Source organism: Equus quagga, chromosome 8 (assembly GCF_021613505.1).
Source record: "Equus quagga isolate Etosha38 chromosome 8, UCLA_HA_Equagga_1.0, whole genome shotgun sequence".
Classification (NCBI taxonomy): domain Eukaryota; kingdom Metazoa; phylum Chordata; class Mammalia; order Perissodactyla; family Equidae; genus Equus; species Equus quagga.
This window is the reverse complement of record NC_060274.1, coordinates 7690133-7705481: the sequence shown is the minus strand read 5'-3', so window position 1 is coordinate 7705481 and position 15349 is coordinate 7690133. Positions and strand designations below refer to the sequence as shown.

The 15349-nt window shown below is 40.9% G+C and overlaps 1 protein-coding gene across 6 annotated transcripts in view; it reads left to right on the top strand.

The window, feature by feature from the left end:
• Positions 1-15349, top strand: part of MAP3K4 (mitogen-activated protein kinase kinase kinase 4) — a 138976-nt gene that overhangs the window by 111277 nt on the left and 12350 nt on the right. For 3 of the 6 annotated variants that reach the window (XM_046670631.1, XM_046670630.1, XM_046670636.1), the window contains exons 11-19: positions 1226-1375; positions 3337-3498; positions 3997-4130; positions 5153-5231; positions 5965-6043; positions 8866-8962; positions 9767-9913; positions 13334-13434; positions 14119-14199. In XM_046670631.1, coding sequence (XP_046526587.1) covers positions 1226-1375; positions 3337-3498; positions 3997-4130; positions 5153-5231; positions 5965-6043; positions 8866-8962; positions 9767-9913; positions 13334-13434; positions 14119-14199 — 1030 coding nt within the window. The remainder of the gene's footprint in view (positions 1-1225; positions 1376-3336; positions 3499-3996; positions 4131-5152; positions 5232-5964; positions 6044-8865; positions 8963-9766; positions 9914-13333; positions 13435-14118; positions 14200-15349) is intronic. The other 3 variants (XM_046670632.1, XM_046670635.1, XM_046670633.1) reach the window with 3 other exon arrangements.

The window sequence follows — 15349 nt, the reverse complement described above, 5'->3', positions numbered from 1 at the left end:
TCTCAAGTATACACTTCCCAAAAATATGCCTTGATGTTTTAATAGATAATTTTGTAGGATTACTTGTACTAAATTTATTCCATCAAATTCTGTAAGTATGTTAAATTATACTGGAATATTGGGAATATTTTATTTATATCTTTTCTTAGTTCAGTCATGTAGTTAGGTCTGTATACCCGTGGTCTAAAAGGAATTATCTTACTCATTTAATTTGGAGTTCCAGAAACCCCAGTTCTCCAGGCCCCTGGTTTACTGGCTACTAGTTTTCATTTTTGTAGTACCTGCCTACCTGACAGGGGTCCCATGACAGTTTATTATCTCATTAGTTAAAGCTGTAAGAAGCCTCCTCATGTTCTCTGTGTTCAGCTCAGGGAAAGTGATGGTGGGCGCTCCCGTGCACCCCTAACTCAGTCCCACTGGTGCTGAACACACTGGTCGGCTGTCCCCTCAGCTCCACAGAGCTGCTCTGTCTCCAGTGCTCTCTGGCTCAGTGAGTGCTGCTCTGTCCACTCGGTTGTTTAACCCAGACTGTGACAGTTAATATAAATTCAGTCTCCCACCTTCCAGGTAATCACTAGCCCTCGCAGGCCTGAAGCATTTTCAGCAGATGACCCTTCCCTTGCGTCCCCGAGCCCTCCCGTAGTCAGACCTCATCATGCCTTTCCCTCTTTTAGTTTGCCTGCTTCGACCTTCATTTTCTCTCCCTCCAGTTCTGTATCTCTTTGTTCTGGTTCTGTCATTCTGATACAATGATTATTATAATGCATACATTTGATCACATCACAGTTCTATGCAAAATACTGCAATGACTATCACTTAAAGAATAAAAAGAATAAAGTCTTGATTTCTTACTGTTTCATAAAGGGCCATTCCTCTCCTCCCACTCTTATTCCTGCGTTTGCCATCCTCACATGCTGCTCCAATACACACGCACATGCACTGTACAAGGAGTGTTGAATTACTTGCAGGTTTAGGGTATTTTGAAGACGACATGCCCGCATGATCCCATGGGCTTCTTCACCATTGTGCTGCAGATCCTGAACGTCAGTGCCTTTTGCAGTGTGTTGCTCTGTGGGAGCAGCTTTGCTTGAAAACTACTTTCTGCTCAGATGGTTGCTGGCCAGGTAGCCCTGAGATCGGCATTGTTTTTGGACTGCGGTTGAACTAGAACGGGAAAACAACAAGTAGGTCTGTTTTTAAGCCCGTTGCTTGATTTTCCTCCCAGGTGGATAATGTTTTACTAGTTGTCATGCAGTCTGCCCATCTCATAATTCAGAGAAAAGCGTTCCAGCAGTCCATTGAAGGACTCATGACTCTACGCCAGGAGCAGACGTCCAGTCAGCCGGTCATCGCCAAAGCTTTGCAGCAGCTAAAGGTATTTCACGGTCAAGTTTACATTAGCGAATTTATTTACGTTTGGCTGTAATACTGTGGAAGAGTCAGTATGTTATAATTTAATAGCAGTGAAGGGACTCGAGCTCTTGAAATTGTTTTCCCTGCTCTCCCTCTTCCCACGTCTCAACTAAAGATTTCCTGCCTCTTTCCTGGAACTGTCGAACATGAGAATTGGAAAGGATAGAAATGTGAACAGTTACGTGACTTCTTAACGGTCACATGGCTGGTTAGTAGCAAAGTTGATGTTGGAATGTAGGCGTCTTCATTCCTAATCCGAGTTCCTTTCTGCTGTAGCACTTACCAGTATTCGCTAGAGGCGCTCCAAGTCAGTGATGTGTGAGCTGAAAGGAGATGTATGCTTTTGTTTAACAGGCAATTCAGCCAAATTAAACAGAATAGAGAAAGCCAGTTGCAGACAGGCACAAAGGCCTTCAAAGTTCGTGACAGCCAGAGCCTTGCCTTCTCTTCCTCTGTTTCCTGTTTGCACCACTCTCTGTCTTGTCCTCCATTTCTCAGAGGTGTGGTCTCATCCACAGTTTTCCACAGGCCATCAGTTATGTCTTCTCAGTCACATTAAGGCTTGACTTCTTAGAGAAGCACTTCTTGAAATTACTAGTAGTTTAATAAGCATTTCTTTTTCTACTGTCCATCTGATTTGTCTTATTTAGCTGTAAACATTCTCTCTTGTAGATTGTCGTCCCACTTTACTACCAGCGTGGGGGCTTTTGTCTTTTCTTTTAGTTTGAGTCAATGAACTCTGGAGAGTGCAAAATTCTGTAAGATGTCAATTCTTCTTGAGTTTAGGGGATTTATCGCCTTTAGGATCTGAACGGTCACACTGAGTACAGAGGGATACATCAGCTCCTCCTGGTAGCATCTGGGAATTGCCACCATGGAGGCGTTTCAGCTTGGGAGGAGTTCAAAAGATGCACATTGGGAAGAGACTAACAAAAGGAACATTAGGGTGTTGGTGTCCGTGGATCAGGGTTAAGCGAATGCTCACTGAATATCAAGTAGTGTGATTTGGCTGGATCTTGGTGTATACAGTGGGAAGTGGTGGGAGATAATCAGGTGGGCAAAAATCAAGCTGTTGAGAGATTTTGCATTTTATTTTTAAGCCCCAGAGGGTTGTTGAGGATTTAGGAAGAATGTTTTAGAACACTATGTAGAGGGATTGCCTGATGGCGACCATGTATGTATATATGTGGTTTAAGGATGGGCGGAAAGGGAGCCCAGTTTAGAGCTGTTGTAGGGTTGCTTAGGGGGACAGCAAAGCTTGACTGGGGCAGGGTTTCTCAGCCTCTGTGCTGTGGGCATTTTGGGTCAATAACTCTTTGTTTTGGGGAGCTGACTGTGTAGGGTGGTTAGCAGCATCCCTGGCCTCTACCTGATAGATGCCAGTAGATTTCATGCCCCCCTCCCCAAGTTGTGACAACTCAGAATATCTTCCCACATCGCCGTTGTCGCCTAGGGGCATAAAGTCAGCCCTAGTTGAGAAGCCCTGAACTGGGAAGTGGCAGGGGCGTAAGAAGGACTGTATGACTTGATGACACCGTGGAGGTCACTTAGGAACACATTGTCACTGCACTCTGGGATTGAAGCCATGCTTGCACTTGAGTGACCCCCAGGGGGAAAACACACTGGTTTTGATAAGCAGAATATCGGAGCTGTAAGCGTCTATCCAAAGACTACATTGTAATTAGGCATTATCATTTTAAATGGATTTTCCTCTTGTGTTTCCTAAGATGTTAAAGAGTACCTAATGAAAATAGTATAATTTCCTCTACTTTTCATCATTCCTTTTGAATAACCCAAAGATATATGTCCAAAATATATTGCAGTGGTTAATGTCTGTGTGATGAAAGAAGTCTTCCTCTAAAATACAGTAATTATTGTGTGATTTGCTTCGTTTTGGATTAATTATGGTTTGGGACTCTTTAGAATGATGCATTAGAGCTTTGCAACAGAATAAGTGATGCCATTGACCGAGTGGACCACATGTTCACTTCAGAGTTTGATGCTGAAGTTGATGAATCTGAATCTGTCACGTTGCAACAGTACTACCGAGAAGCGATGATTCAGGGGTACAATTTTGGGTTTGAGGTAGGTACAAAATAAGAGAAAAAACACAGTGCAGCGTAGCAATTGCTTTGTAACTTACTTACAAAAAGTATTAGGAATCTTGTACAGCAAATCTGATTGTTGATTGTAATCACAGCCTAGTCAAGAATGTTGTCTTACACCGCTGCTGAATATCGGAAATGTTGGTTTCCTTTTAAACTGTCAGATGGTTGCTCTGTTTTTATTTTGTGCTAGCAGCTGTCTACTTACATTTAAAAACCATCCTTAAGAGATGTTTAATATCATAAAAGCACATTCTTAATTTAAACTTATGAATAAAACATTTGTGAAACTGCATTTTAAGACATTATGTTCTCTAATTCTTCCTACTCTTTGCAAAATATGTAAATTTTGATTGGATTTTGCTTTTTGTTTTCAGAAAAATGACATTTTAAAACATTTAGTGGCATTGTAGTGTTTAGGTGTTTGTATAATCTTTGTTTTCTTCTTCATTTTGATACACTTGAAATCTTCTTACAGTATCATAAAGAAGTTGTTCGTTTAATGTCTGGAGAGTTTAGACAGAAGATAGGAGACAAATATATAAGCTTTGCCCGGAAATGGATGAATTATGTCCTGACTAAATGTGAGAGTGGCAGAGGTACCAGACCCAGGTAAAGAGGAAGTAGGATGTTTCCTTCATGAGTCATGTGGGATTGGTTGCATTTTATTCTTATCTTCTATATGGGATTTCTGAGCAGATGACACAAAAAAGAGCATTTTGAGCTTTTTGTGAGTTTTTTTTGTGAGGAAGATTGACCCTGAGCTAACATCTGTTGCCAGTCTTCTTTTTGCTTGAGAAAGATTCGCCCTGAGCTAACACCTGTGCCAGTCTTTCTCTCTCTTTTGTACATGGGATGCTGCCACAGCATGACTTGATGAGTGGTGTGTAGGTCCTCGCCCAGGATCTGAACCCCAGGCCACTGAAGTGGAGCCTGCAAACTTAACCATTACACCACTGGGCTGGCCCTTCTGGGTTTTTTTATTTGTTTTTGAGGCATATTAGCCCTGAGCTAACATCTGTTGCCAATCCTGCTCTTTTTGCTGAGGAAGACTGGCCCTGAGCTCACATCTGTGCCCATCTTCCTCTATTTTGTACAAGGGGTGCCTGCCACAGCATGGCTTGACAAGCGGTGCATAGGTCTGCACCCAGGATCTGAACCGGCAAACCCCGGGCCGCTGAAGCGGAATATGCACACTTAACTGCTGTGCCATCAGGCCAGATCCTGTGTTTTTTTTTTAATGATCCTGTTTACAAAGAAAACCCCATAACTCTTAGAAAACTTTTTAAAAAATTTGTTCCAAAATGAGTTATCTTTAAGGGAGTTTACATTCTCCCTGGACGGATCTTCCTGATTGCAAATCTTCTTTCTTCCCTCATGAAATTTAAGCCTGTTACTTAGTGTAAATGGAAAACAAATTGGTAACCAGTTCTTTTATTAAGAAGCCGTTTGTTGTTCTTTCCCAAAACACACTATAAACTTACTCAGCCCCAGGCATTTATATAAAGACAAAAAATGTGTTTTGTCTTAGGTAGTAATTTTCTAATCAGATTACTTTTCAGTATTGTATAGATTAAAACTGCTGCAGCGTTTTCTGGGTTGTTATGTGATTATTGAACTTTTCCATGTAACAGGTGGGCGACTCAAGGTTTTGACTTTCTGCAAGCCATCGAACCTGCGTTTATTTCAGCTCTACCAGAAGATGACTTCTTGGTATGGAATCTTCCAAAGTTTTTTCATTGAAAAGCAAGTTGATGACTATCTGTTCCTGACTGTGTATTTTTTATATTTAATAGTGGGTCTTAAATATTTTATGCACAGTCGCAATGATGGTGCCGAGAAGTGAAAGCACTCTCAGTGGCACAGCCAGACCTTTGCTGCTCTTTTCTTTGGTGACAGTGTTGGTCAGCTGGCTTAGTCAGTGTATAGTTGTGCAGCCTGGCGTTTCTATAGTATTTGTCAGTTTCGTATTTTATAAAGTACTGACTTAGTTGCTGCTTTTTAGCAGTTTAACGAAGAACAAGTCTTAGCTGTTTTACTTTACTGTGTGTCATTTGAGAGCGTAATGCCAAATGTTAAATATTATCATTGTTATTCCGGTAAATTCCATCAGATCAAAAATGCTGTTCAGAAGGCGAGTGCATTCATTTTGGCCTCCAGATAGTAGAGATGATTACAGGAGAAGTTCCTTGCTCGTGCACATCATTGCATTATGGGGAGTTGAATGCTAATTTGCTTTTACTTATAAAAATGGAAATGCGTACTATGTTATTTTAAATTATGTACAGCGTGTGTTTAATTTATGTTTATGCCAGTTTCCTTTTAAACTAACTTTGAAAATATTTACTAATGATAGAATGTTTTTTAAAATACACTAAAAGCTTAATTTGTGCTACTTACATAACTGAGAGAGTATACCTTCTTTCTCTTCTCCTTTGGTTTCTAGAGTTTACAGGCCTTGATGAATGAATGCATTGGCCACGTGATAGGAAAGCCGCACAGTCCTGTTACAGGTTTGTACCTTGGTAAGACAGCAGTTACAGCGTTTCTCCCAGAGCGTGCAGGTTTGGGTGACCACATTGTCTTGTGTTTGTAGTCATTTAACATGGTACAGAGGTTCTTTCAGAACATTCAGGACCATGACACAGAAGGTTATAGAACGAGGTGTGTAGGGGCTAGCCAGTGATGTAGCATTTAAGTTCGTGTGCTCCACTTCAGCGGCCCAGGGTTTGCCAGTTCGGATCCTAGGCATGGACCTATGCTCATCAAGCCATGCTGTGGCAGGTGTCCCATGTATAAAGGAGAGGAAGATGAGCATGGGTGTTAGTTCAGGCCAGTCTTCCTCAGCAAAAAGACAATTGGTGGCGGATATTAGCTCAGGGCTAATCTTCCTCAAGAAAAAAAAAAGAATGAGTTGTATATATAGAGAACTCCACAGTAATCTTTCTAAATCCAATAGGAAGATTAAAAAGCCAACACGGGGTATTCGGTGCTTGCCAGCAGTGTTAAACTACAATTTTGTTTTTGCACACCAAAACCATTCTGTTCTCATTCTCTTCTCCCCCTTAAAATCTTTTCTTCTGGGGAGGGAAGACTTGGAGAGATAGTTGGCTGTTAAGGAGCAAGGGCCTTTCCTGCTGCAGGTGGGTGAGTGTAATTGTTATGTCCCTCCTTTGTCACCTTGTGAAGGAGAATAAGTTCGTTTTCTTCTCCACAGCTTTCCTAGGTCCCCATTTCCCCACTGATGTAGTCAATTCCTATTTGGTTTTGCTAAAAAAAAAAACAACTTGTTGGGGCTGGCCCGGGGGTGCAGCAGTTAAGTGCACACGTTCCGCTTTGGCGGCCCGGGGTTAGAGGTTTGGATCCTGGGTGCAGACATGGCACCGCTTGGCAAAAGCCATGCTATGGTAGACGTCCCATGTATAAAATAGAGGAAGATGGGCAAAGATGTTAGCTCAGGGCCAGTCTTCCTCAGCAAAAAGGGGAGGATTGGCAGCAGACGTTAGCTCAGGGCTAATCTTCCTCAAAAAAAAAACCCAAAAAGTTGTTATGTTACAGTAAACTTTAATTACAGTTTTCAGTTACAGTTATTATTGTGTTACTGTATACATTGAAATAAAACATGTATCAGAAAAAAGTCTTACTCCATTCTTGAGATAGTAAATTAAAGCAGAATTATATTTGTATGTAACAAACATCGAGACATGGAAACTTAGAAATTTTAAACAATTTAAATTAATGAAAGTGAGAGCACCTGAGCTGTCATTTTTGTTGTTGTTTACTTTCTTCTCTGCCTCTGCTCTACCCCCGGAACTAATGATAGCAACCGGGTGTAGAACCTCCCGCATTTTCTCTATCCTCATATAATTATACCAACACATTCTACTGCGCCTTTCTTTATGCTCATGTAACCACATAAGCATATAAAGAGTTGTTGGTTTTCCTGTCACTTATGGTATAAAGATTAGGTCACGTTGGATATTCATCTCTGGCTTTTCTTGTCTGACAATTGTGGAAATTCCTCCATGTCAGCAGGTATAGATCCAATTCATTCCCCTCAGTGGCTGCCTTGTGTCCATATGATCGCACTGCAGTTCTTTCCACTCGTTCCTTGTGGACGTTTGTTTGTTTTGCCATGAAAAACATCTCTATGATAAATGTTCACCACTAGCGAGATTTGAGCATCTATTTTATGTTTATTGGCTATTTGGAGTTTTTTTTCAGTATCACAGTTTTGCAACAGTTAGATATGCATACTCTTAAAAGAAATATCTTCTTTCATGCATGAAGAATGTTAAACGTCTGTGTGTGTGTGTGTGTGTGTGTGTGTGTGTGTTAACAGAATGTCTTTATTTTATTCCTTCATAGGAAAATTTTGTAGTTTGACTCAGTAGTTCCCAGTATGTTAGCTGTATTAAAGACATCACCATTCTCACTGAATCTTTTTTTTTCTCATCTTTGCTACTATTGGATTTCTTCCATTTGTTATTGTAATAGTTGAGATAATCAACTAGGGACACAAGTTGCCTGAATTTCTTCTTAACAATTGCTTGATTTTTGTTTTGCAAGTTTTCCCTTTAGTCTCTCCATTTCTGATACTTCTGTCTTTCCTGTGTAATATTATTAAAAGCAAACAAAAACCATGAAGAAGGAAGTACTTCTGTTTAGGATAAAACATATGTAGACTATATAACATATGTCCATGAATACTTGTGTTTAGTTTTTGGGAAAGTAGAATTGTCAGCATTTTTGTAGTCACTAGGTGAGATTGCTTTTAAAAATTTTGTTTTAAATTTTATCCATATTTACCTTCTATCAGAATATTTAAAAGAAGAAAACATGTTCTGAAAGAAAAGAATAACCAATTTAAACTGTACCCCATCCTCCTAGTTTGGTTTAAGGGAGTTAAATAAAACTCCAGGTGCTCAGGAAAATGGCAGTGACCCCCCCAACTCAGGACCTGTTGGAATGTCACCATTGACCAGAATCTTTTTAAAAGTGTAGATAACATAAAGAACTCCTTTTTGTTAAAGAGAGATGCCTCATTAGCCACATTTTCATCTATTTCTAAAATCAATTATGTCATTTATTTTACATGTATTATGTATATTTCACTCTAGGATTTAAAAACTGTTTTTGATGGAGAAAAGTTTGTGTGTGTGTAATATAACTAAAAAGTGACATTTTCCCACAACATTTGTATATGTAATATGATTTTCTTATACAAATAGGTTTATTTTGGTCACCAGAAAAATTAAGTCACATCTGTTTCCATTTAATCCTCTGGTTTGGCAATTTTCCAATGAGCCCTTTAACACGTTGCATTTGTCGCGGTTTTCGCTGGCAGCGATTCATCGGAACAGCCCCCGTCCTGTGAAGGTTCCGCGATGCCACAGCGACCCTCCTAACCCGCATCTCATTATCCCAACCCCGGAGGGATTCAGGTATTTGGTCTAGTGATTGGCTTTACGGATTCTTCTTTGATGCGCATGCTAATGCTCTGAAAGCTACTGGATGCTTGCTCTGATAACTAAACATTTTTTCTGTGTTCTTGTTCCTATGATTTTAAAAGCTCTTACTTGCGTTATCTTGAAGACATATCACAGTGCCTTAGTTGCAAAAGAAAAAGACACGCAAATTTAAAAGAGACTTATACCTTTCAAGATAACTTAGTTTCTCAGCTTATTTATAACCTCCAGCTACTAAATTCTTTCCAGCTTTGGAATCATTCTTTCTTTTTCTTTCTTTGAAAAATGACCTCAGGAAAACAAATTTGAGTATGCATAGATAGCATAGTAAACATTTGAAAAAACAATACTAAATATCAGCTTAAAAGTGGTGAAGAAACTGGAGTGATCTTTCCAGGCTGGACTTTTATGCGTGTGTGTAACTACACAGCAACTTAAATACTAAAGTGAGCTTAGAAACTCGAGTACATTTGAAATACTTACCTTGAATGTGGTGGCATTTCTGCATCTTGAGGTAGTGAGCATCTTCTCTCCCCTGTGTAATCACTTTTTAAAAGTTAATTTTATTTGATAGTATTCTCTAGGAAAGGATCACGATGATTTTTAATAATAATTAGTTTCAAATTAGTTTTTTTCCTTTTTACACCTAGACCTGAATCAAGTTGCATTTTATATTTTTAAATATTTTTCACTTCCTCGTTTTTATTTCTAACTGAAAACCATTTGAGCACCCATCCCCTTTGCTCGTCTGTGTTCCTGAAGCTTCTCTTCTCGCCTTAGCACTCGGAGCGTGCCCTCAGACGCGCGGAGCCACGGCAGCCCTGCTGCTGCTGCTGTCACTGCTGCCGCCGCCACCGCCGGCCGCCCCGGCCCCGCAGGCAGCGACTCTGCGCCGCCCAAACCCATCAGCAGTGCCCATGAGACCAGGTAGTCGCTCTCACCAGCATCGCGTCTCCTCGCCCCCTTGCAGTGACCTCAGCTTCGGGTGTGTCCCAGGACACAGCGGGACTTCTCTCCCGTGGTGTGTGTGATACACAGGGGCCTTCCGTGGGGTGTCGTGGCCCCAAGGCTCTGGCACCAACCAGCATGAGTAGACAGTCTGCCTGATTTTAACATTTCTTTGGAGCTGATATTTACCAAAATGACTGGAGTCTCTGCTGGTAGTAACTCTTAAGAGAGAGTTTTGGAGGAAAGAACCTGGTCCACACCAGAAGGAGACATGAGAATTTTGGCAAACAGTGCTTTTCCCGAGGAGTCTTGAGGTAGTTCAAAGAAAACGTCTCGTTGATACCATTAGGTGGCAGTTTGTTCTGTAGGAGGATCACTCTCCTAACCGAGTTTCCTAATTTAACAGTTGTGAATTAGAAGTTGTTTACAATAGTGGAAAAGCAAGTTAATGGGGTTTGTATCTTCTCTGGAGAATAAATCATTGCTAGAAGAGCTGTCAGACATTTGGCAAGCCCAGAAAAACGGGAGTCTCTTGCATGAAGTCTTGACTATACGAAGGGGAGTTCTGCAGTTTTTCCCACTCTAGTGCTTTTTTTGGGCAGAGGATTTCATCAAGGACTCATAGCTTAGTGGAGAAAGGTCATTTGGTTGCTCAATTCTGCCCTTTTGTCTGGGAGAAGGGGACAGGGTCACTATACTCATCTTCCAGTGCAGATGGTGATGGAGTCCAGCAAAACTATGGGGGTTGAGGGTAATATGATCAAAACAGATGAAACTGAAGGAACTCAGTGCTCTGGATCCTGCTCCTCAGAAGAACTGCTAGTATAATGTTGGCAGAACAATGATGTGTAGCTTTAGAATTTAATATAGACTAAAATGTTTTCAGACTTACTTTATAACAGTCTAAAATTTATACAAACATTTCCATTCTTCTCATTCATTAAAATAATTAATATTCCTAACTTTTGGTGATAAACGCCTATAACCTAAAAAAATGTCAAAGTGTCTTACAGCTTGAGCAGTCAACTAAAAAAATTAACAATGTAGAACAGATTCCAATTTACCGTCCTTATTTTTATGTTTAGAGCATTTCATGGCAGGTAGTTCCACATATGCTTTCAGGTCGCTGTGGGGGCTTGTGAAAGTATCTTTTTTGTAAATGCGATACAAAGTTAAGGGAGGTGATGTGCCCTGAGATGCGCTTGTAGGCAGTCCTTAGGCGGTCATAGTTGAGGCGAACGCTTCCCCAGGTCTGGGGAGCCTGGCTCCCACACCTACTCCATCCACCTTCCCAGGATTGCTCCAGGCCAGAAAAAGGGGAGTAACATCCCAGCTTTTCGGAGGTTGGTGAACTGTGGTTTCAGGCACCTGTAAGTTGGTGGTGTGGGACAGGAAACGTATTTAGTATCAAAGTGAAACACCTGCAGGTGGCCTTTCTGTGCACTTAGTGCCGGGCTTTGCAAAAGCAGTTTTCAGCATGGTATAAGTAGCATTTTTTAAGTGTTCTTCATCTTAAATTTGTACATACTTTAGGATGACCCTTGATACTTAGAAATTTTACTACCATCATAGTGTGCCATCTCAAAGGCCATTTTTTACGAAAGAACAAGGTGTTCTTTATTTTGTGGTAGTGTATATGAGACGGCAGGTATAGAACAGCAAAGCAGGTGAAGGTGTGCATAGCCGATGGTTGTTAGCCTCACTCCTCCGTTTGAGCTGTGCACATGCTCAGTTTAGCTTCGGCCTCAGCCCCATTGCCGTGAACCTGTGTAGTGGACCTTGAGGTAGACTGCACATGCCCGAAAGCTGGAGTCTCAGTGCAGCCCTGGGTTTGAGAAGGTGCTGGGAGGAAGTGGAGTGATGCCCCTGACCTCTGGCATGGGCAGGATGCCCCAGCCTCACAGGGTGCAGCCCTTGCCTGCCTTAGAGATACAGCAGCCACAATGAAGTTTTACTCTGCTCCACAGCATCCAGTAACTATTTTGATTTGCTTTGCTTTGCCTTAGGAAATAGTCTGAGCTTCAGTTATCTTACCATTGTTTATAAAACATTTTTGCAGTGTTCTGCTTGTTGGAGCTGCCACTTACTGGTTTGCAAGAGCTGATTAAGTTTTCAGGAATTTTGCAAGCCAATTGTTACACCACAGAAACTGTCGAACTTCACAACTCCTCTCCTTCCTGCCCCCCCCCCCCCCCCACAACTAGTTGTTAACATTCACTAGCACACCACTTGCTTTAAGTATATTTTCTTGCCTTTTACCCTGGCAAAAATCTCTGAGGATGTGGAGTTAACTAATTTTGTCTCTAAGAAATCAGGAAACTAGAAGTGTTAAATGACTGCTCCATGGTCCCACGGTCTTTGACATAGCTCAGGAGCGGAAGGTGTTTCTTGACTTGAACATCAGTGATTTTTCCATGCAGTGGTGCCAGACTTTTTGATGAACCTCATGCCAGTAGAAGATGTCCCCCTCTCTTGAGACTTAACAAGTAGTTACTAGATTTGAGAGTTTAGGGAAATAAAAAAGCATTGCATGCGTCATAATTTGTGAACGTCTGTTCAGTAGACCCCACGTTGCCTTAAACCTATTCAGTGTATAATAAAAAAGAGCATAAATGCTACCATACTTCATTATATCATTCATTTAAAAATGCACACTAAACTTGTTAATAAACTAATACCATGTTTATTTTGGATGATTTGAATTATAATTTTAACTTCCTTTATTTCATTCTGGGTTTCACTCTTTATGGATTCATTCTGGATGGCTGAACACTTAACTTTATTCTGGGAAAGCAGCAGATTAACTTTGTTCTTTATGTGTTAAGCTTCCTGCTCTTCTGCACTTTTGCTTGGCTACTGCTTGAGAAACCGTTAAGTATTCCCGTCCATTTTCTTAGTAAGAGATTTGAAATCTTTTGAATCACGTAATGATTTTAGCACTTTAAATAGAATGAAGTACATAAATAGAATTTGATGGTAATTGTAAATATTAGCCAGATTTGGTTAATAATTTTTATCCATCCTGGGTTTAAATTATGGAACTTTCCACACACATCAATAACACTTTGGTAAATCCTGTTTTGTTTTAATTTTTGTTGCCTTTAACATAAAACAATGTATCATGCAGTAAGGTTCTCATGTGTTGGCTGTGGGAGGATAAAGATATACCTCCCCTTGCAAACTGAAGAGGAGGGTTTCTCAGTAGCAGCAGTACTCATTTGGGTGAATAATTCTCTGTTGGGGGCTCACCTGTGCACTGTCCTCTACCCACCAGACAGCAGATGTCCCAGGGCTCAAAATCGCCCCCAGCTGAGAATCACTGCTCTAGAAGAATCTCACAGATCTTTCATTTTGAGTTCCATTCAATTGATAGCTCAATTTTTTAAAATATTAAAACAGGGGTTCCAGCGTCCCTGAGAATGATCGCTTGGCTTCCATAGCAGCCGAATTGCAGTTTAGGTCTCTGAGCCGTCACTCCAGCCCCACTGAGGAGAGAGACGGTGAGTGTTCAAGGTGTCACCTGCCTTCGCAACCAGCCAGTCATTTGTCTCTATCCACCAGTTTCTGTTGTTAATGCCTTTTAAAAGAAATGAAGAATAAGAAGTGAGAGAGCTTTATGAGATTTAATGCTGAACACATTGGTTTTTTCCAGATGCCTTTTTAGCCGTATTTGCATTTTCTGGGTCTACTTTTGTTGCTTTTTAAAAAATCGTTATTCCTGATATTTTAATTTCCAAGCACTCGTATTCACTTTAAAAATACAAAAGGGACACTGTGTTTGTTGGTGATATGCTGAAGCTTTATTACAGCGCAGACCCAGGAGTCTTTTCCCAGGAACCACATGGTGCTCACTCGTGCTGTAAGGTTGCTGGGCTCCTGGCAGGACCTCTTGAGGGGGGTCCCAAAGAATCCACCTTCTGCTCAGGATTCTGTAGTCTGTTACTTGTGGAAAGTGTGTGTCGTTAAAATCCTTTGGCCCATTAACAACTTCTTAGTTTGGTGCAATTTTCTAGAATTGATTGTAGAGACAGCTTCTCATACTCACGTCAAACAGAAATTAATCACCAAAAAGGACAGGTCGATGGTAACTAATCATGACCACTCCCAGTTTCAGTCTTGCTCTCAATTAAATAAGCACATTTGTTTTATAAGTCTTAATTTGTATGAAAAAATACTTTGTGCAGAACCAGCGTATCCAAAAGGTGATTCCAGTGGGTCAGCGCGGAGGAGCTGGGAGCTTCGGACACTTATCAGCCAGACAAAGGGTAAGAGGAAGGCCGTTGAGCTACAATGTTTAAGCATAAGTGAGCAGATGCAGAGAAAATATGCTTTATTTTCTTATTATTAGACCTTCTGCGTTAATATGTATCTCTTTTATACCTCTCATAGCACTTTCTGTATGTGCTGTTTGTGTACATTTACTATTTTTTATAGTAAGTTACAAGCTCCTTTGGATCAGGCGCATGTTTTATTCATCTTAGTATTATTTAAGCAGTGTGATACTTAATTTTATATGTCACGTTGGTTGGACCTTTAGCATAATTCTTTGTACATGGTAGGAATATAATAAATATTTGTGAAATGAATAAATGTTCATTTTTTATGCTAAGTAGTTGAGGCAAAACATTTATCTTACAAAGTAGGTGATCAGTCAATATTAATCAAAAGGATAAATAGAAAAATTATTGGTCTAGCATTTGATGATGCATAAAATGCTCTCACATATTGTTTGGCACAACAGTCTTGAGCAATAGGCAGAATAGATCTTGTTCTCTTTCCATAAATGGTAAAAATTTCTGAGAGGCCAGATAATTTGGTCAAGGTAATAAATGACAGAGCTGGGACTAGAATTCACTGCTCCTGTCTCCAAGTCCAGTACTCTTCCCAGCACAGCGCCTCTTTGAAATATGTGTGACTGATCAGAAGAATAATTGTCCACCAGGGCCGGGAGCAGTCAGGAGGGATTTCACAGAGGGTTGAGGCTGGAGCTGGCCCTTGAAGGAAAGGCAGGTCTGCATCAGGCTAAGAGGAAAGTGCAGAATGAGAAACACTTCTGGAGGCCCAGTGACTAAAGAATAGACCAGCTGGACTGGACTGGAGACTTTCAATGTACACGGAGGTGAAATTGACAGGGGAAGGGGAGATCAGATCCCAGCCAGTCTTCAGTCACGGGCTGAGTGCTGAAGGCCTTACCCAGAGATGGGGGGCAGCCCCTGAAGCCTCTTGAGCAGCTGGTATGTTCAGGGAGTGGGAGGTGGGAGTAAAGTAGACACTGAGCTAGGTTAACCTGCTGGCCTGAATTGGGGAGGAAATAGGGAGATCGGTTAGAATACCACTGCAGTAATGCGGTGTGAAATAGGAAGAGACTGGACTAAGGTGGGATTCGAAAAAAGGAATAGAGGCAAGAAACAATTG